The 20,132-nt window shown below is 64.5% G+C and overlaps 1 protein-coding gene across 2 annotated transcripts; it reads left to right on the top strand.

Moving 5' to 3' along the window:
* Positions 1 to 1,501: 1,501 nt before the first annotated feature.
* On the top strand, positions 1,502 to 20,089 carry INTS3 (integrator complex subunit 3). Of its 2 annotated transcripts, none has more exons than XM_029055270.2 (30): positions 1,502 to 1,793; positions 7,428 to 7,511; positions 7,603 to 7,686; positions 8,543 to 8,656; positions 8,754 to 8,838; positions 9,543 to 9,609; positions 10,944 to 11,088; positions 11,188 to 11,317; positions 11,711 to 11,808; positions 11,929 to 12,120; positions 12,225 to 12,312; positions 12,653 to 12,732; positions 13,057 to 13,148; positions 13,269 to 13,375; positions 13,863 to 13,982; positions 14,105 to 14,234; positions 15,609 to 15,663; positions 16,094 to 16,149; positions 16,410 to 16,454; positions 16,565 to 16,684; positions 16,769 to 16,922; positions 17,120 to 17,188; positions 17,500 to 17,575; positions 17,840 to 17,953; positions 18,040 to 18,088; positions 18,555 to 18,722; positions 18,953 to 19,053; positions 19,212 to 19,284; positions 19,549 to 19,705; positions 19,806 to 20,089. In XM_029055270.2, exons 1-30 carry the CDS (start codon positions 1,659 to 1,661, stop codon positions 19,881 to 19,883), a joined length of 3,066 nt encoding a protein of 1,021 aa, XP_028911103.1. In that variant the 5' UTR covers positions 1,502 to 1,658; the 3' UTR covers positions 19,884 to 20,089. The 2 variants fall into 2 exon arrangements, with proteins under 2 accessions (XP_028911103.1, XP_028911102.1); XM_029055269.1 differs by having other exon boundaries at positions 1,659 to 1,793; positions 16,046 to 16,149.
* Positions 20,090 to 20,132: the final 43 nt, after the last annotated feature.

Genomic DNA, 20,132 nt, shown 5'->3' with positions numbered 1-20,132 from the left:
TCAGCTGTGTGACTTTGGGCAAGTCACTTCACTTCTCTGGGCCTCGGTGACCTCATCTGTCAAATGGGGATGAAGCCTGTGAGCCCCACGTGGACAACCTCATCACCTCGTATCTCCCCCGGCGCTTAGAACAGTGCTTGGCACATAGTAAGCGCTTAACAAATACCACCATTATTATTTTACAGATGAGGTCACTGAGGCACCGAGAGGTGAAGTGCCTAGCTGCTTCCAAATGGGGATAATAATGTTGGTATTTGTTAAACGCTTACTATGTGCAGAGCACTGTTCTAAGCGCTGGGGGAGATACAGGGGAATCACGTTGCCCCACGTGAGGCTCCCAGTCTTCATCCCCATTTTCCAGATGAGGTCACTGAGGCCCAGAGAAGGGAAGTGACTTGCCCACAGTCACACAGATGACAAGGGGCAGAACAGGGATTTGAACCCATGACCTCTGACTCCCAAGCACACTGCTTCTCTGCGATGAAGGGGATAATAACGTTGGTATTTGTGAAGCGCTTACTATGAACAGAGCACTGTTCTAAGCGCTGGGGGGGGGGGGAAACAGGGTCATCAGGGTGTCCCACGTGAGGCTCACGGTTAATTCCCATTTCCCAGATGAGGTCACTGAGGCCCAGAGAAGTGAAGCGACTGGCCCACGGTCACCCAGCTGCCAAGGGGCAGATCCGGGATTCGAACCCATAACCTCTGACTTCCAAGCCCGGGCTCCTTCCACCGAGCCAGGCTAGACTGCGGGGGCCACCTCGCATCCCCCAGCGCTTGGCACAGAGGAACAGCCGCCATCATTATGAGGAGCAGCGTGGCTCGGTGCAAAGAGCCCGGGCTTGGGAGTCAGAGGTCATGAGTTCGAATCCCGGTTCTGCCACTTGTCAGCTGGGTGACTGTGGGCGAGTCCCTTCACTTCTCTGGGCCTCAGTCACCTCATCTGGAAAATGGGGATTAACCGTGAGCCTCACGTGGGACAACCTGATGACCCTGGATCTACCTCAGCGCTTAGAACAGTGCTCGGCACATAGTAAGCGCTTCACAAATACCCACATTATTATCAGTTCTCAATTTTCACCACCACCGTGGTGGAGGAAGGCGCGCAGGCCCCCGCCGTCTGCGCAGGCGCCCGGCCCCTCCGGCCGGTCGCGCCGAGGCGAGCGGCGATTGGCCGGCGGAGCCGTCCGTCGGGCGGTTCCCGCAGGTCATTGGTCCCCGCTTAGGTCCCGCCCCCCGCCGGGCTCCCCCCGTCCGGCCGGCTCCGGCCCCGCCCCCTCCGGGGCTCTGGGCGCGCTGATTGGTCGAGGGCGAGGGACTTCCGGCGGCGCGCGGCCCCGCCCTCCTCCCCTCAGCAACGGTCGTCGTCGACGGGCGCCCCTCCCCCGTCGCCGCCCCTTCCACCATGGCGGCCCCTGTGTGGTGTGGGAAAGACCCGCTTCCCCCTGCCCCCTTATAGCCCTCCCCCGCCCTCCTCGTTCTGCCCGCTTCCCCCGGGGGTGGGGGCGGGGGGGGGTGTCCGAGGGCGGGAAGCGGCGCCGGCCCCCCTCCCCCACTTCTCCTCAGGACCGGCCCTTGGGGGCCGCGCCTCCCCGTGTGTGTGTGTGTGTGTGGTGTGACCCCGGGGGGGGGGGGGTCTGTGAGGTGAGGCGGGTCCCATGGAGCTGCAGAAGGGGAAGGGGCCTGCGGGCCCCTCAGGAGGAGCAGGAGGAGCGGGGGTCTCGGGCGGCCCCGGCCCGGGGGGGAGGCTGCTGCTGTCCACCAGTTTGGACGCCAAGGATGAGTTAGAGGAGGTAGGTGAGGAGCGGCGGCGGCCCGGGCCTCGGATGGCGGGGAGGGGAGGGGGCTTCCTGCAGCCTGTCGTCATGGAAACGGCGGGGGGGAGGGGACCGGCGGCCCCCCCCCCTCAGGAATACTAAGAAATAATAAGGGGCGGGGGGAGCCAGCGCTGACCGTGTGCCAAGTGCTGAGGGAGCAAGCTGCACCCCCATTTGACGGATGAGGACACTGAGGCCCAAGGAAGGGACTCGCCCCAGGCCTAATCATAATGTTGGTGAAGCGCGGGCGATGTGCAGAGCGCTGCTCTAAGCGCTGGGGGAGACACAGGGGCATCAGGTGGTCCCACGTGGGGCTCGCAGGCTGCACCCCCATTTGACGGATGAGGACACTGAGGCCCAAGGAAGGGACTCGCCCTAATAATAATCATAATGTTGGTATTGGTGAAGAGCTTACTTTGTGCACTGCTCTAAGCGCTGGGGGAGACACCGGGGCATCAGGTGGTCCCACGTGGGGCTCGCAGGCTGCACCCCCATTTGAAGGATGAGGACATTGAGGCCCAGGGAAGGGACTCGCCCCAGTCCTAATCATAATGTTGGTGAAGCGCTGGCGATGGGCAGAGCGCTGTTCCAAGTGCTGGGGGAGATACAGGGGCATCAGGTGGTCCCACGTGGGGCTCACAGGCTTCATCCCCATTTGACAGATGAGGCCACTGAGGCCCAAGGAAGGGACTCACCCCAATAATAATAATATTGGTATTGGTTAAGCACTTACTATGTGCAGAGCACTGTTCTAAGCGCTGGGGGAGATACGGGGTCATCAGGTGGTCCCATGTGAGGCTCCCAGTCTTCATCCCCATTTGACAGATGAGGCCACTGAGGCCCAAGGAAGGGACTCGCCCCAATAATAATAATAATATTGGTATTGGTTAAAGCGCTTACTATGTGCAGAGCACTGTTCTAAGCGCTGGGGTTCGATACAGGGTCATCAGGTGGTCCCCCGTGAGGCTCAAAGTGAATCCCCATTTTACAGATGAGGTCAATGAGGCCCAGTGAAGTGACTGGCCCCAAGTCACACAGCTGACAAGTGGCAGAGTCGGGATTCAAACCCATGACCTCTGACTCCCAAGCCCAGGCTCTTGCCACTGAGCCACGCTGCTCCTCTCAAGTCACCCAGCTGGCAGGCGGCGGAACCAGGATTATTAATAATAATAATAATAATAATGATGTTGGTATTTGGTAAGCGCTTACTAGGTGCAGAGCACTGTTCTAAGCGCTGGGGGAGATGAGAAGCAGCGTGGCTCAGTGGAAAGAGCCCGGGCTTGGGAGTCAGAGGGCATGGGTTCGAATCCCGGCTCCGCCTCCTGCCAGCTGTGTGACTGTGAGCAAGTCACTTCACTTCTCTGGGCCTCAGTGACCTCATCTGTAAAAGGAGGATAAAGACTGAGAGCCTTACGTGGGACAACCTGATGACCTTGTATCTCCCCCAGCGCTTAGAACAGTGCTTGGCACATAGTAAGCGCTTAACAAATACAACATTATTATACAGGGTCATCAGGTTGCCCCCGTGAGGCTCCCAGTCTTCATCCCCATTTGAGAGAAGAGGGAACTGAGGCACCGAGAAGTGAATTGACTGGCCCACAGCCACACAACTGGCAGAGTCAGGATTAGAACCCACGACCTCGGACTCCCCAGCCCGGCCTCTTTCCACCGAGCCACGCCGCTTGGTCAGCGCTTACTATGTGCCAGGCCCTCGCCTGAAGCGCTGGGGTTGATAGAAGCTAATCAGGTGGGCCACAGTCCCCCAACCCCCCTTGGCAGGGGAGGGGACCGAGGCCTGGTGAAGGGGCTTGCCCAAGGTCACGCCGCAGACACGTGGCGGGGGCGGGATTGGAACCCGTGGCCTTCCGACTTCCATCTCGCTTCTGACCACGCTGCTTCCCATGTTTCAGTTCTTCGAGTCACTTGTACCCAGGGTGGGGATTAGAGAAGCAGCGTGGCTCAGTGGAAAGAGCCCGGGCTTGGGACCCAGAGGTCATGGGTTCGAATCCCGGCTCTGCCCCTTGTCAGCTGGGTGACTGGGCAAGTCACTTCCCTTCTCTGGGCCTCAGTGACCTCATCTGGAAAATGGAGCTTAAGACTATGAGCCTCACGTGGGACAACCTGATGACCTTGTATCTCCCCCAGCGCTTAGAACAGTGCTCTGCACATAGTAAGCGCTTAACAAATATCAACATTATTATTAGACACTGAGCCCATCATTGGGCAGGGATTGTCTCAGTCTTTTGCCGAATTGCACATTCCAAGCGCTTAGGACGGCGCTCTGCACCTAGTAAGCGCTCAATAAATACTATTGAATGAGTGAATTCAGGCCGGGGTGGGCGTCTTTTAGGGAGTAGGGGGAGAGGCCAAGGCGGTGGGAGGGTCTCTTAACCAAGCAGGGACAGATTGTTGGTATGAGGCGAGGCGGGTATAGGCATGAAAAGCAGTGCGGCCTAATAGAAAGAGTCGGACCCGAGAGTCAGAGGCCATGGGTTCTACTTAATAATAGTAATAATAATAATAATAATGTTGGTATTTAAGCACTTACTATGTGCAGAGCACTGTTCTAAGCACTGGGGTAGATACAGGGTCGTCAGGTTGTCCCACGTGAGGCTCACGGTCTTCATCCCCACTTGACAGATGAGGTCACTGAGGCCCAGAGAAGTGAAGTGACTGGCCCACAGACAGCTGACAGGTGGCGGAGCCGGGATTCGAACCCATGACCGGTGACTCCCAAGCCCGGGCTCTTCCCACTGAGCCACGCTGCTTTTCTTTGTTAAGCGCTTACTATGTGCGGAGCGCTGTTCTAAGCGCTGGGGGGGGGGGATACAAGGGCACCAGGTTGTCCCACGTGGGGCTCACAGTCTTCATCCCCATTTTACAGATGAGGGAACTGAGGCACAGAGAAGTGAAGTGACTTGCCCAAGGTCACAAGCAGGCAAGCAGCGGAGCTGGGATTGGAACCCATGACCTCTGACTCCCAAGCCCGGGCTCTTTCCACTGAGCCACGCTGCCTCTCTTACTTCCGTTCATGCCCCCCAGTAATAATAATAATAAAATCGGAATAATTGTGGTATTTAAGCGCTTACTATGTGCCAGCCACTGTACTAAGTGCTGGGGTGGACACAAGCCAGTGGGGTTGGGGACGGTCCCGGTCCCATGGAGGGCTCACCGTCTCAAGCCCCATTTTACAGGGGAAGGAAACTGAGGCACAGAGAAGTCAAGCACGCGCCTGCTCTGTGGCATTGGGCGAGTCGCTTCACTTCTCCGGGCCTCAGTTTCCTCCTCTGTAAAATGGGGATTCAATACTGACGATGGTAATTTTGTAGCGCGTACTACGTGTCGAGCACTATTCTAAGCGCTGAAGTAGATAGAAGCTAATTAGGTTGGACGCAGTCCCTGCCCCACGCGGGGCTCGGAGACTTAATCCCCAGAGAAGTGAAGTGACTTGCCCAAGGTCACCCGGCAGACGAGTGGTGGAGCCGGGATTAGAACCCAGGTCCTTGCGACTCCCAGGCCCCATCCACTGGGCCCCGCTGCTTCCCTACGCATCCCCGCCGCCGCACTTAGGCCCAAGAACGGGCTGGGTCCAACTTGATTATCGTGTATCTACCCCAGTGCGTAGTGCAGTGCTTAGCACAGAGTGGCTGCCCGATGCAATTATTATTACTATTATGGGGCTGGGGCTTCCGGAGGGGGCAAGTGCTAGATGTGGTGGGTCGGGGGTAGCGAGTTGACTTAGGGTGGAGACCTTTTACCCCCAGCTTGGAGCTACTGAAGGAAGTCCAGGGTGAGGTGGAGGTGTGTGTGTGTGTTAATAATAATAATAATAATGTTGGTATTTGTTAAGCGCTTACTATGTGCAGAGCACTGTTCTAAGCGCTGGGGGAGATACCGGGTCATCAGATTGTCCCACGTGAGGCTCACAGGCTTATTCCCCATTTTACAGAGGAGGGAACTGAGGCCCAGAGAAGTGAAGTGACTCGCCCACAGTCACAGCTGACAAGGGGCAGAGGTGGGATTCGAACCCATGACTCTGACTCCCAAGCCCATGCTCTTTCCATCGAGCCACGCTGATGGGGGGGGGGGTCCTCCCCCAAGGGGTCCTGATGGGAGCTGGGGGGAAGCAGACCCCCTCCCCACAGCCTCCCGCTGCTCCCCCGCCCCTCCGCCAGGGCTCGGCCACATCCCGCTGGCCTCAGCAAAGAGGCCTTGAAAATGCAACCGGAAGGAGTTAGGTTAGACCTCCGATAAGTGCCTTGGGACTAGTCAGGGGCCTCCAGATCTCCCTGGCAGAGATTCGATCCTCCCCCCACCCCCGACCCGGGTGTCCCCTCTGACCTTTCCCCCACCCATGTGGCCGTCTCAGCAAGAGGAGCTGGGGGGGAGGGGGGCGTGGAGTCGCACTCGGCCAGGGGACCATCAACGAAAGGAAATGGCTATAATCTGCTCCAAAATTACTCCCTCGCCCGCGAGTGACCCCTCGGTGGGGACCGGGGGGGCCCCCCTCATCCCGCACGTCCGAAAGCGCCCGTGCCCTTTGCCGGGAGATTCTCTGGGCTCTCGGGGCAGGGGAGGAAGCGGGGGGACGTGAGGGCCAGAGCTGCGCCGGACCGGGCTGTCTGCCCGCCGCGTCAGGAGGCACGGAGGGACCCCCTCCGGGCTCAGGAAAGGACCCTCCGACACCCCGACTTCCCCTTCTCCATCCCTGACCCCCCGCCAGTGACCCGCCGTGGACCATCCCACATCCTGACTCGCCCCTCTCCCAGGGGCAGCAGAACCCACCCAGTCCCCCCACCCTAACCCAGTCCGAGAATCTGGGACACCCAGTCCGATACCACCCCGTCCGTGCCACGTCCTGAACCCAAGCCACTGGTTGTCTGATTATTAATCGCTCATTGGTAGCATTGAGTGTCTCCTGCAGGCAGGACATTATGCTAAGCACTTAGGAGAGGACGATAGAGTTAGACACGATACCTGGCCTCAGGGAGTTTACATCCGGCGGAGGATTAGAGGGGAGGCCCTGCTGCCCCTCGCCCACCCCCCCGTTACCCTCCCCATCTATATCTCTCCCAAACGAGGGCCCCGGAGGGGTTGGGGAGAGTTACGGTTTGGCCTGCCGGTGATGTGACAGCTCTCCTCCCTGGAGATGCTCGTTTCTGCCTCACAGCCCCGTCCTGGTCTGGAGCACATATGCGTGTCCCCCGTGGGGATGGGTCTCTGTGAGCATCTCTCTCCCGGGGTGGGTCTCTGTGTCTCAGGGTATGTCTCTGTGCCCCGGTGGGTGCCAATCCCCATCTGGGTGGGCAGCATCTGCAGGCAGGGGGTGCAGGTGCCGGCCGCTGGAGAGACCCGGAGTGGGAGGAGAAGGCGGGGGGGGGGGGGGATGGCCGTCGAGGCCTGAGGCTGAGCGGGGGTGGGAGAGTGGATGGGGGCCGGGCGGACGGACGGACAGACGGACCCGAGCCTCACCAGGAAGGGGAAGGCCTCCCGGAGGCGGTGGTCGGGGGAGGAGGGGAGGGCCGGGATTGGCAGAGTGGCCGGGGCCGAGGAGGGGAGGGGGTCCTGTGCCAGCGGCCGCCCCCCTGACCGCGCCCCGTGTCCGGCCAGAGACTGGAACGCTGCATGAGCATCGTCACCTCCATGACCAGCGGCGTCTCGGAGCGCGAGGCCAACGACGCCCTCAATGCTCACGTGAGTAGCCGCCGTCCCTCCCCCCCGCAGCCCCCCGGTCTCTCCCCGTCCTGCACCCGGGGACCTCACGGCCCCCGTCTCCCCGCTCCAGGTTTGCAAAGGGTCCCCGCAGCACGAGGAGGTCTGCCTCGGCCTCTTCACCCTCATCCTCACCGAGCCCCTTCAGGCCCAGAAGGTAAGGAGCCTGCCCGCCCCGTCCACCCGCCCCGCCGGCCTGTCGGGGCGCCAGCCTCAGCGGCAGAGGGGCCGGGGGACCCAGGAGAGGAGGGGGTCCGCACTCGGCCAAAGAGGGACGTGAGACCCGTGACCTCCGCCGAATCCTGGCTGAGCCCCACGGCCCGCCCGGCCTGGGCCCCTGCTTCCCCGGTGGCCCTGGGACGCCCCGAGGGCGTCCTACCCACAGCGGGCCGGGGTGGGCCGCCCCCCTCCCCGCCCCATCCCTTCTCCGTCTCCGGGCGGCGAGGGTCATAGTCGGGAGCGCCCCTCGGAGCGGGGCACTGTAGCGTCGCCATCTGCCGATGGGGTCCCGGCCGGTGGCGGAGGGAGGCGTTTGGGCGTGTTCTGCCCCCTCTCCCGCCCGAGGGGGCGAGGGGCAAGCGTGGACCTATCTGCGGGTGACCCCCTCCCCCTCCCCTTCTTTCCCTCGATTTTTCCTCTGCTTGAGGCCGAACCTTGACCCCACCTGTGGCGGGCGGCAAGGGGCACCGTGGGCATCCCGAGAGGCCTCTGTATCAGCCCAGGGGGGCGACTGGGCAGTGGGGAGAGGTAGGATGGCCCCCTGCCTCTCCCAGGCCGGGTCCTCCCGACCCCACGGTGGAGGATTGGTGGACATGGCGGGGGTCAGACGTGCCTTGGGCCTACTGGTCCTGGCCAGTGGCCACCCCCACGAGGACGTCCCTTAGAGACGGAAAGTGGACAAGTCTCTCCTGCCCACTGGGCTTCCGGGAGTGGGTTGGGGAGCCCCCGCTGCTGCTGGGTCTGGGCCACCCCTCAGAGATTCCCGCCCCCCACCGACCTCCCCCCGGCCCCAGTGCTACCGCGACCTGGCCCTGGTCAGCCGCGACGGTATGAACATCGTCCTCAACAAGATCAACCAGGTCCTCATGGAGAAGTACCTGAAGCTGCAGGACCCCTGCCGCACCCAGGTGACCGGGCGGGAGGCCCGCAGTGGGGTGGGGGCTGGCACCGGCGGGGGCGGGCGGGCGGACCACCGGCCCCTGACCCCCTCCGGCCCCCCCGCAGCTGGTGTGGCTGGTACGGGAGTTGGTCAAGAGTGGGGTGCTGGGAGCCGACGGCGTCTGCATGACCTTCATGAAGCAGATCGCAGGTGAGGGGCCGGGGGACTTCGGGGACCCGTGACCTCCCCCCCCGCCCCCCGCTTCCCTTTTCCCTCCTCTCGCCGGCTTGACGTCGGCCCTCTGGGGAGGGAGGGCGGGGGAGGCACGTCGCCGAACCTCCGTCCAGAAACTGACATTTGGCTTTTATGGCTCTGTGGGGGTGGCGGATGGGGCGGAGCCCGAGGACACGGGGGTCCAAGGCCCCGGGTGGTTCCGGATGGAGATGGGCCCATCCTCAGATGTGGTGGCGGGGGTGCGCGTGTGCATATGTGTAAACTGTACAAGGGCCCTGGGGGTTCAGGGGGTACGGGGGGAGGGGTGGGTGTGCGCACGCGCGCGCGAGTGTAAAACTTTCCAGTGCCGAGGGTCAGTAGCGAGGGGTACGTGCAGAGAGGATATGGGATCCAGGGAGACCGCGAGGGGCCCGGGTGGTGTTCGGGGCAGGGTGTGTTTGTTTGACACCATCTAGGGAACGGGGTGTTCGGGGTGACCCCATGTGACTGCAGCTCTGTGCGCGTGAGATTGTTTTCTTGGGCCTCGAGACAGGGTCTGGTTATTTCTGTCCCATCTCCCGGCACCAGAGCCCCCATCCCCCCCCCCCCCCCATCGCCGGGGATCGGGGTCTGTCCGGGCACCCCCAGCCCCGCTCACCTCCCCGCTCCTTCTCGTCCTCGTGTGTGTATACGTACGTCAGGCGGAGACGTTACGGCGAAAAACATCTGGTTGGCAGAAAGCGTCCTCGAGATCCTGACGGAACAGAGGTGCCGGGATCGGGGGTGGGGAGTGGGGGGAGAGGGGGCGTGGCTGAGGGAGGGGGTCACGGACTCGCCCACGCAGGCCGGACACCAAAGAAAGCCTCCCGCGGCCGATAAGGATTTATTTTCGTCTCCAAGGCTCCTTGGAATGTTTGTCTTGGGGGGTTTGGCGGCCCTGAGCCGGTCTCGGCGGACGGGCCCGGGCTGACAGGTGCCTGGGTGCTCCCACGCTGGCCGAATCGGGGGGGTGGGGGCTGTGAACAGAGAGGACCCCCCCCCACCCCCCCATCTCCTGTCCCCGTGGAGAGGGGGACGGGTGGTGAGGGTCCTCTGAGTGGCCGAGGGCACTGTCCGGATTGTCCTGTCCGGAGAACACCCCCTTCCGTCACCCCGGCCCGGGCGCCAGCCCCAACAGCCTCCATCCCAGCTCTGCCCGGCCTGCCACCCGGTGCCAACCAGCCTGTTCTGCCACGGGGTTTAGATTGGGCGGCCCCCGCCACCCCAGAGACGTGTCCCACGACCACCCTCCGCCTGTCACCACCAGTTAGACCAAAGGGCGCTGGGGGACGGGGTTTGGTGTGCTCTGTTTATTAGTTCTTTTGTACCCTTCCAAGCGCTTAGTACAGTACCCAACACACAGTAAGCGCTCAGTAAATACTATTGAATGATTCCTCGAGGCCAGGCAGTCCTCCCCCCACCCCCCGTGACCCAAAGCTCCATGTGGTCGGGCACGGCCCCCGCCAGATTCACCCGAAAGAACCTTTTCTACACTCTCTGCACGCCTGCTGAGGGTCGTGGGCAAAGGTGGGTGGATGGTCAGACCTTTCCCCCACTGGCCCTTACTCTCAGGGAGAGAGAAAAATTTGGGGTCCGGTTGTGGGGGTCGCTCTCTTCTCAGGATGTCAGAGTCATTAAACTGCCGTGCGTCGGCCCTGGGTCGGGCTTGGGGGGGGGGGGTCCCCTCGGTCAGGAGCAGAGTGGTGGAGATAAGGGGGTCCTGGATGAAGCCCCCTCCAAACGATGGTATTTACTGAGCACTTACTATGTGCGGAGCCCACGCTAGATGCTCGGGAGAGGACAGTTGATCGACCAGTGGTATATATCGAGTAGTCACTATGTGCCGAGCACTGTACCAAGCGCTTGGGAGAGCGCGGTGCAAGCGAATCAGCAGCCCCGTTCCGTGCCCGCCACGAGCTTCCAGTCCAGAGGGGGAGACGGATGTCGGAATGAATTGGAGAGAGGAGACGTGGATGTGTCCAAAAGCGCCAGGGGGGCTGAGGGTGGGGTAGGTGGGGAAGGAGGGCATGGTGACACGACCTTCCCCTCCCTCCATCCCCCAGGGAGTGGGTCCTGAAGAACAGCCTCCTGGTGGCCATGACGGTTTACACGTACCTGCGACTCATCGTGGACCACCACGGGACCCCCCAGCTGCAGGCCCTGCGCCAGAGAGAGGTCGACTTCTGCGTCTCGTTGCTGCGGGAGCGGGTGAGTGGGGCGGCGGGGGAGGGGGTGCCCGCTTCCGTCCCCGGCGACCCTCCCCCCCCCCCGCCCCAGTTAGTTATGGTGTCCCCCCGTCCGGCCCAGTTCATGGACTGCGTCATGATCGGCCGAGACCTGGTCCGGCTGCTGCAGAACGTCGCCCGCATCCCGGAGTTCGAGCTGCTCTGGAGAGAGATCGTCCACCAGCCGCAGGCCTTGAGCCCCCAGTTCACAGGTCGGGGGACCGGGGTTGGGCGGGGAGGACCGTCCACCAGCCGCAGACCCCCAGTTCGCAGGCCGGGGGACTGGCGGAGGGCGTCTACCAGCAGTAGGCCCTGGGACCCCTAGTTTACCGGGGGGGACCCGGGTCGGGAGGGGGGTTGTCCGCCAGCCGCGGACCCCGAGACCCCGCCCAGTTCGCAGGATGGGAGCTGGAGGGGTTCGGGTTGGGGTGGGTTGTCCACTAGGAGCCGGCCCTGAGTTGACAGGCAGGGGATTCCAGGGATGGGAGAGTGGGGGTCGTCCGCCGGCCTTGAGCCCCCAGGTGGCAATTAGGGGAGGGAGGCCCAGAGGGGCAGGTGGGCCCACAGGGTTGACCGTGGGGGTCCGCCGCCATTCGCCCCCGTAGGCGTCCTGCAGCTGCTGCTCTCCCGCACGTCCCGCAAGTTCCTGGCCTGCCGCCTCACCCCGGACATGGAGACCAAGCTGCTCTTCATGACCTCCCGGGTGAGGGGGCTCTCGGGGGGCTTACCGGGGGGGCGGGCGGGGGCGGCACGGCGCTTCCCCCGGAGGGGGGACCGACGGAGGGAGAAGGGGCCTCCCCGAACGGCCGGCCCCATCCCCCAGGTGCGGTTCGGCCAGCAGAAACGCTACCAGGACTGGTTCCAGCGGCAGTACCTGGCCACGCCCGACAGCCAGTCCCTGCGCTGCGACCTGATCCGCTACATCTGCGGGGTCGTGCACCCCTCCAACGAGGTGCTCAGCTCCGACGTCCTGCCCCGCTGGGCCATCATCGGCTGGCTGCTCACCACCTGCACGGTGCGAGGCCGGGGGGCCGGGGGGCGGCGGGGGCAGGGGAGGCTGGGGGAGGGGCGGGCGACCGGCCCCGCTGAAACGGCCTCCCTGCCCCCCCCGCCCCCCAGTCCAACGTGGCTGCATCCAACGCCAAGCTGGCCCTGTTCTACGACTGGCTGTTCTTCAGTCCCGACAAGGACAGCATCATGAACATCGGTATGGGCCGTTGTGGGGGGCGGGGCGGGGAGGGAGGGCGGAGGCCGGGCGGAGGCCCGGCTTCCTGTGAGGGAGACAGAGCCCCAGAGATCAGACTCCGGTGGGGCCATAAATCTGTCCCTGCTTATCTCGAAACAATTCTGCCCCCTTATCTGCCGCCCTTATCTGCCCCCACCCCTGCCTTGACTCTGTGGGGAACAGTGCTTTGATGAAGTTTGGGACCGGGTGTGTGAGAAAGTGAGAAAGCGAGAGGGAGGGGAGGGGGGCAGGAGACGTGGGGAGGCCTCCCCAAACCCTCCTCTCTCCCACCACCCCGTTGCCCCCCGACATACACCCACAGAGCCGGCCATCCTGGTAATGCACCACTCCATGAAACCCCACCCGGCCATCACGGCCACCCTGCTGGACTTCATGTGCCGGGTGAGCCTTTACCCGCTTCCCCCGTCCCTTCCCCCGTCCTTCATCCCCACCCCTCCCCCCCCCGACCGGTCGACCCCTCTTTTGGCCGGCGCCCACCCCTCCCTCGCTGAGTGACCCTCTCCCCCGGCCTTTCCCACAGTCCCGAGACCAGAAAATTGTCTTCCCCAGCCTCCACTGTGCCTCAGCACATGCACCTCTGCTGCCAGGGGGCTCGCTCTTCCCCGCAGCACAATCCCCAAAGGAGACCCCTGTCCGTGACCCCGCCCTGACCAATGGAGGGTGTCGGGGGGTCACACGTTCTCTCTCTACCCCCACGCCCCCCAGATCATCCCCAACTTCTACCCGCCGCTGGAGAGCCATGTCCGCCAGGGGGTCTTCTGCTCCCTCAACCACATCGTGGAGAAGCGGGTGTTGGCGTGAGTAGGGGCCGGTGGGCGGGGAGGCCCGAGGGAAGGGAGGGGGGAGCCGGTGGTGGGGGAGGAGAGGGGCTTACGCTCCCTTCTCCCCCCCGCCCGGTGCCCCCGGCCACCCCGCAGCCACCTGGCCCCGCTGTTCGATAACCCCAAGCTGGACAAGGAGCTGCGGTCGATGCTGCGGGAGAAGTTCCCCGAGTTCTGCAGTTCGCCATCTCCCCCTGTGGAAGGTGCGGGCCTCCCCCCGTCCCACACGCTCTGGGAAACACGCCCCACCTCCCCCGACACCCCTGTGACCGTGGGACCCCCCTCCACCACCCCTGAGACTGACAACTCCCTCCAACCACTCCATCTAACACCGCCGAGAACTTGGGTCCCCCTCCCACACCCCCAAGACTTGGGAAAACTCCCTTTAATCACTTCTTCCGGCACCCCTGAGACCTTAGGATCCCATCTGAGACTGCGGGACTCTTCCCTGACCCTCCGAGACGCTCCCCCCCCCCCCCCCAGCTCCTAGCTTCCCCTGGGCACCCCCTACCCCGCTCCGCCTACAGCACTGCAGGGAAATCTGCACCCAGGACGTACTCCCCGTCCCCCTCCCGTGGTCCTCTTCACTCGCCCCGTTGGCGGGAGGGTGTGATTAGGAGACAGGAAGGAAAAGGGGGTGTCTGACTGTTTCTCTTCCGCGTGCATATCCACCCCCCCCCCCATCTCCAGTCAAAATCGAGGAGCCAGTTTCCATGGAGATGGAGAACCACATGTCGGATAAGGAGGACAGTTGCTATGACAACGCCGAAGCGGCTTTCAGTGATGATGAGGAGGATCTGAGCAATAAACGTGAGGGCTCCCGCCAGCGTCCCCCCCGTCCTCCGGTCCCCATCCGCCCCGGTCTTGACACCCCCGGTCCCGGGGACGGCCCGGCTCTGCCAGCTGTGATGCCCCTCGATGCTGTGCCACAGGGAAGAAGCGGGAATTCCGTTTCCACCCGGTCAAGGAGGCGGTGGTGGAAGAGCCGGTCGACATCACCCCATTCCTGGACCAGCTGGACGAGTCTCTGAAAGACAAGGTCCTCTTGCTGCAGAAAGGGAGGTGGGTATCGCCCCGGTCTCCCCAGAACACCCCCCCATCCCCGGTCACCCCAATCTTCCAGGATCCTCCCAGTCATCTTAATCCCCATACTCACCCCACTTCTCCCCCCACACCGCTTCATCCCAATCGATCAGTGAATGGCGCTTATCGAGTGCTTACTGTGTGCAGAGCACTGAACCAAGCACTTGGGAGAGTTGACTACAGTAGAGTCGGTAGAACCAACCCCTGCCCTCGAGCTTAGAGCCTAGAGGGGAAGACAGATTTTAAAGTGATAATAATAATTATGGCATTTAAGCGCTTCCTATGTGCCAGGCACTGTTCTAAGCGCTGGAGAAGTTGAGGGCACCGCTGGGTCATCAGTTATAGATCAGGGGAATCGATGGATCGTATTTATTGCGCGCTTACTGGGTGCAGATCATTACGCTTAGGAGAGTACAGTGTAACGGAGTTGGTAGACATGTTCCCTGCCCACAGGGAGTTTACGAGCGGGAGACAGACCCGTATACAGAAATTATGGGTGTGAACATAAGTGCCGTGGGGCTGAGGGCAGGGTGACTAAAGGGCAAGGGCGACGCAGAAGGGAGTGGGAGAAGAGGAAATGAGGGCTTAGTTGGGAAAGGCCTCGTGGAAATGGAATAATAATGGTACTTGTTAAGCGCTTACTATGTGCCAAGCACTGTTCTAAGGGCTGGGGTAGATACAAGTAAATCGGGTTGGATACAGTCTCCGCCCCACATGGGGCTCACGCTCTTAATCCCCAAGAGGGAACTGAGGCCTAGAGAAGTGAAGCGACTCGCCCAAGGTCACCCAGCAGACATGTGGCGGAGCTGAGATTAGAACCCGGCTCCCTTTGACTCCCAAGCCTGAGTTCTATCCACTAAGCGACACGGGGTAGAAGGATGTGTACTTGGGGGTTCCGGGGCTGAGGGTGGGGTGAATATCAAGCGCATACAGGGGAGAGATCCGAGTGCACAGGCGACGCAGGAGGGAGACGGGTGGAGAAATGAGTTCCGTCGGGGGCGGGGGGTCCTCTTGGAGGAGATGGGATTTTAAGGAGGGTTTTGAGGGGGTCAGAGGTCATCTGAGGACATGGACAAGCGGTGTCCCCCGGTTGCCCCATCCTCCGGCATCCCTCCAATTCATTCACTTAATTGTACGATTGAGCCCTTTGTGGGTGCAGAGCACTGTACTAAGCGCTTGGGAGAGGACAGTGGAACAGTAAACAGACACATTCCCTGCTCGTATCATCCCCTCCAGGTGCCTCCTCCAATCCCCCAGACCCTCCTCGCCGCTCCCCCAGTCCCTCAGGTCCCCCCACCTCCGCCCGGCGACCCAGTTCCTTCCCACACTCCCTCCCTCCCTTCTCATCCGCAGTGACACCGAGGCCCAGTGTGAGGCCATGCAGGAGATCGTGGATCAGGTGCTGGAGGTGAGAAGCTTCCGCCGCCCCGGGGAGGGAGCAGAGGGGTGGCGGGGGGAGGACGGGGGATGAGGAGGATGCGGGGATGCAAAGGGTGTATGGCACCGCCCACCGACGGATCACGGCCCCACCAGCCCCCATCCTCCGCGGGGCTGCCACGCTCAGAGGGAGTGAGATCCCATTCTCCAGAGGGGGAGACTGAGGCCCAGAGAGGTTCAGCGCCTCGCCCGAGGTCCCACGGCAGGCCGGGGCGGTCGGGATTAGAGCCGGGATCTGTCCGCCTGCGCGCCCACCCCCCGCTCTCCCCCTCCTGCCCCATTCTTGCCCTCCCGCCCACAGGCCGGGGGACGTGGGGGGCAGGCGGGGGGCTGTGACACATCTCTCCTGCCAGGACGACTTTGACTCTGAGCAGCTGTCCGTGCTGGCCTCCTGCCTGCAGGAGCTGTTCAAAGCCCACTTCCGGGGGGAGGTGCTTCCTGAGGAAGTCACGGAAGAGTAAGGGTTCCCTGCCTGCCCGGCCCCCCCCCTCCCGCCAGCCCGTGCCCTCCTTCCCGGCCCCCTCTCCCCCTTCCCCTCCCCGCCACCCGGTCCCTCCCGCTCGGTCTTTCCCTCAGTAGCACTCCCTGTCCCTGCTCCTCCCCCAGACAGTGATCTCCATCCCTGCCCTTTCCACCTCCCCGCAATCTCGCCCGAGTGCCCCCTCCCCAGCCCCCGTCCCGGGACCCCGGAGGAACTCCCTGATCTCCCCTCCCCAGGTCCCTGGAGGAGTCTGTGGGGAAACCGCTGTACCTAATATTTAGGTGAGTGTGCCGCCCCCCGGGGGGTGGCTGGGGGCCGGGGGGGGGGGAGGGGGGAGGCGGCGGCGGCCGGGGCCGACGTCCCACCAATCCCCGCCGTCCCCGCTCCCCAGGAACCTGTGCCAGATGCAGGAAGACAACAGCAGCTTCTCCCTGCTTCTTGACCTGCTGTCGGAACTCTACCAGAAACAACCCAAGATCGGCTATCACCTGTTGTACTACCTGCGGGCCAGGTCAGGGGACCCCCCCCGGGGTGGCGGCCCGGTCCCGGGGCGGGGGCCCTGCGGTGGGGAAGCTGAGGCGCCCGCTCTCCACAGCAAGGCGGCGGTGGGGAAGATGAGTCTGTACGAGTCCTTCGCCCAGGCCACGCAGCTGGGAGACCTGCACACCTGCCTCATGATGGACATGAAGGCCTGCCAGGAGGATGACGTGCGGCTCCTGTGTCACCTCACGCCCTCCATCTACACTGAGGTGCGTCTGCCCGCCCGCCCCCGCCCTCTCCCCGTCCTCCGTCTCCGCTCCCCTTCCGCCTCCGCGCGGTTCCCCCCTCGCCCCTCCGATGAGATGTGCGCCCTTCTCCACCTGTCATCTCCCCTCCCTCCATTTACACTGAGCGTGGATCCCTCGGAGCCCCTCTCCCCCTCTGACCTCCCCCGCTCCCCCCGCAGTTCCCGGATGAGACCCTGCGGAGCGGGGAGCTGCTGAACATGATCGTGGCCGTCATCGACTCGGCTCAGGTAAGCCCGTCCCCCCCGGAGTCGGGGTCGAGAGGGGTAGGAGAGCTCTGTGGTGTCGGGGTGGGGGGGGGGGGGCCGCCTCTCCGCCCGGGCCCCTCCCTCATTCCCCACCCCCGCCCTCCAGGCGAGGGACGGTGTGCGTGGAGGAAGGGAGGGTCTCTAAAGACGCTGACGTTACTGTCTGGCCCCGGGTCCCGGGCCCGGGCGCCAAGGGTGGGGGGTCCTCGGGGAGGTGAGGGGTGACGTCAGTGGCCTGCCTGGGTCTCGGTGAGGGGCTGACGTCAGCTCTCCGCCCGTCCGCCCGCCCCCAGCTGCAGGAGCTGGTGTGCCACGTGATGATGGGAAACCTGGTCATGTTCCGCAAGGATTCCGTCCTCAACATCCTCAGTGCGTGTGCGCGCCCGTCGCCGCCCCGAGGGAGGGAGGGAGGCAGTCCTGCCGGGGCACCCCTCCCCACCCTACGCGTCCCTCAGGGCTCTCCACAGTCCCCCGTCCCCTGCCGAGGGGTGTCGGTGGGATGACCGGAGTTCCGGCCCTCCCCCCCCGTGCTCACTCAGGCGCCCCCGACCCTCCCACCCGGCCCTTCTCCCCCTCCCCGCCCTCCGCACACGTTCCTACCCCCGCCCCCCTCGCCCTCTCCCTCCCCCACAGTTCAGAGTCTGGACTGGGAGACGTTTGAGCAGTACTGTGCCTGGCAGCTCTTCTTGGCCCACAACATCCCACTGGAAACCATCATCCCCATCCTCCAGCACCTCAAATATAAGGGTGAGGGCAGGGAGGGGGCCGGACGGTGGGAGGGGAGGGAAGGGGGGGGGTGCCCTTCCTAACGACCCCCGTCCCCGTCCCCGCAGAGCACCCCGAGGCGCTGTCCTGTCTGCTGCTGCAGCTGCGCAGGGAGAAGTACGTCTGCCCCCTCCCCCGGGAGGAGGCCTTGGACGCGAGAGATGGGCCCATCCCGGGAGGAAAGAGCCGGAGGGCCGGCCCACGGCGGGGGAGGGGTCCTCGGCCAGGGTCCCCACGGGGGTGGGTCTTGGCGCGTGCACACGTGCACACTCGTCGCCCGGCCGAGCAGGGGAAGGGTCGGGGGCGGCCGGGCCGGGGGTCCCCCCTCCCTGCCCGGTCAGGAGGGCGGCGGCTGCAGCCGGTCCCGGCTTCCTTCCTGCCCCCGGCTCCCCCCCGCCCTCCTCCCGGTCCTCCGGGCCGGGCCCGCGAGGGGAGGGGGAGGACGCGGCCGAGGGCGTAGGGGCGCGCGCCCCCGTGGGGACCGTCCCCTGCGCCCCGAGGGCTCGGGAGGTGGGGGCCGGGGCCGGGGGGGGGGAGCGGAGACGGGGCCGGAAGGGGGTCCTGAGGGTCCGCCCGCCGGCAGGCCCAGCGAAGAGATGGTGAAGATGGTGCTGAGCCGGCCCTGCCACCCCGACGACCAGTTCACCACGAGCATCCTCCGCCACTGGTGCCTCAAGCACGACGACCTGCTGGCCGAGCACATCAAGTCGCTGCTCATCAAGAACAACAGCCTTCCGCGCAAGCGCCAGAGGTGGGCGGGGCCGGGGGGCGGGGCCCGGCGCCGGCCCCGCCCCCCTCCGGCGCGCGCGCCCCCTCTCGCGGCCCGCCACGCGCCGGCCCGGCCTCGCCCGGGCCTGAGCCGCCCTCCCGCGGCCGCCCGCGGTACTGCGCCGGCCCGAGCGCCCTCCTCCCCGGGCGGGGTCGTGGGGGCGACACCGTGACCCCCCCCCCCCTTTCCCTTCTCCTCTCCCTCCTTCCCAGCCTGAGGAGCTCCAGCAGCAAACTGGCCCAGCTCACCCTGGAGCAGATCCTGGAACATCTGGACAGCCTGCGGCTCAGCCTGACCAACACCAAGCAGAACTGTAGGCGCCCCGTCCGCCCACCCCCAACCTCCCCGCCGCCGGCCCGGCCGGCGCTCGTCCCCTCCCTCCCTCCCCCCACCCCGACGGGAGGGAAGGGGGGGGGGGAACGACCCCGGCCGACGGTAACGGCCCCGACTTCTCCCCGTCCTCCTCTACAGTTTTCAACCAGACCCCGATCCTGCAGGCTCTGCAACATGTGCAGGCGAGCTGCGACGAGGCCCACAAGATGAAGTAAGAATCAGCCTTCCCCCCTCCTTGCACCTCCACCCAACCCCTGGGGCGATCAGTAGGGGCCAGTCACTCCCACCTCCCCCCCCCCCCAACAAACTCATACTCTTTATAGATATTAGTGTCCGTCCCTTCCTCTCGACTGTCAGCCCTTTGTGGGCAGGGACCGCGTCCGTTCTCTTGTCCTCCCCCCGGCCCTTAGCGCGGGGCTCCGGCCGCGGTGAGGGCTCAGAGGATCGGCCCGACCGAGCGCCCTGACGCCCCCAGGTTCAGCGACCTGTTTTCGCTGGCGGAGGAGTACGAGGACTCGTCCACCAAACCGCCCAAGACCCGGCGCAAGGCGGCCCTGGCCAGTCCTCGCAGCCGCAAGAGCGCGGCGCAGCCCCCCAACGCCGAGGAGGAGTCGGCCTCCAGCAGCGCCTCGGTGAGGACCGACCCCCTCCTCCCCCCCCCACCCCCCCGGGCCTGACCCCCCCCCACCCCAAACCCCCGGCCTGACCCCTCCGCGCCCCCCTCCCCCCCAGGAGGAGGAGGACACGAAGCCAAAGCCCACGAAGCGGAAACGGAAGGGGTCGTCGGCGGTGGGGTCCGACAGCGACTGAGCAGCGGGACGACCCCCACCCTCAAGTTACCCTCCACCGGGGCCCCCCCGCTCCGCCCCCCAGCGGCCTCGAACTGTGCCCCGGAGGGGGAGGGGCGCCAGCCCACCCTTGCCCTTTGCCCCCCCGGCTTCCCTGGACCTCCCCCCCTTTCCCCCCATTACTTTTGAACGAAGCCGCCGGGGGCGGAAAGGGGGGGCGGGGGCCGGCCGGGGTGGGGGGGGAAGGGGAAAGGGGTCGGGGGTCGGGCCG

Source organism: Ornithorhynchus anatinus, chromosome X5 (assembly GCF_004115215.2).
Source record: "Ornithorhynchus anatinus isolate Pmale09 chromosome X5, mOrnAna1.pri.v4, whole genome shotgun sequence".
Classification (NCBI taxonomy): Eukaryota; Metazoa; Chordata; class Mammalia; order Monotremata; family Ornithorhynchidae; genus Ornithorhynchus; species Ornithorhynchus anatinus.
Note: the sequence above shows the minus strand (reverse complement) of the source record. Positions and strands in the feature narration are given on the sequence as shown.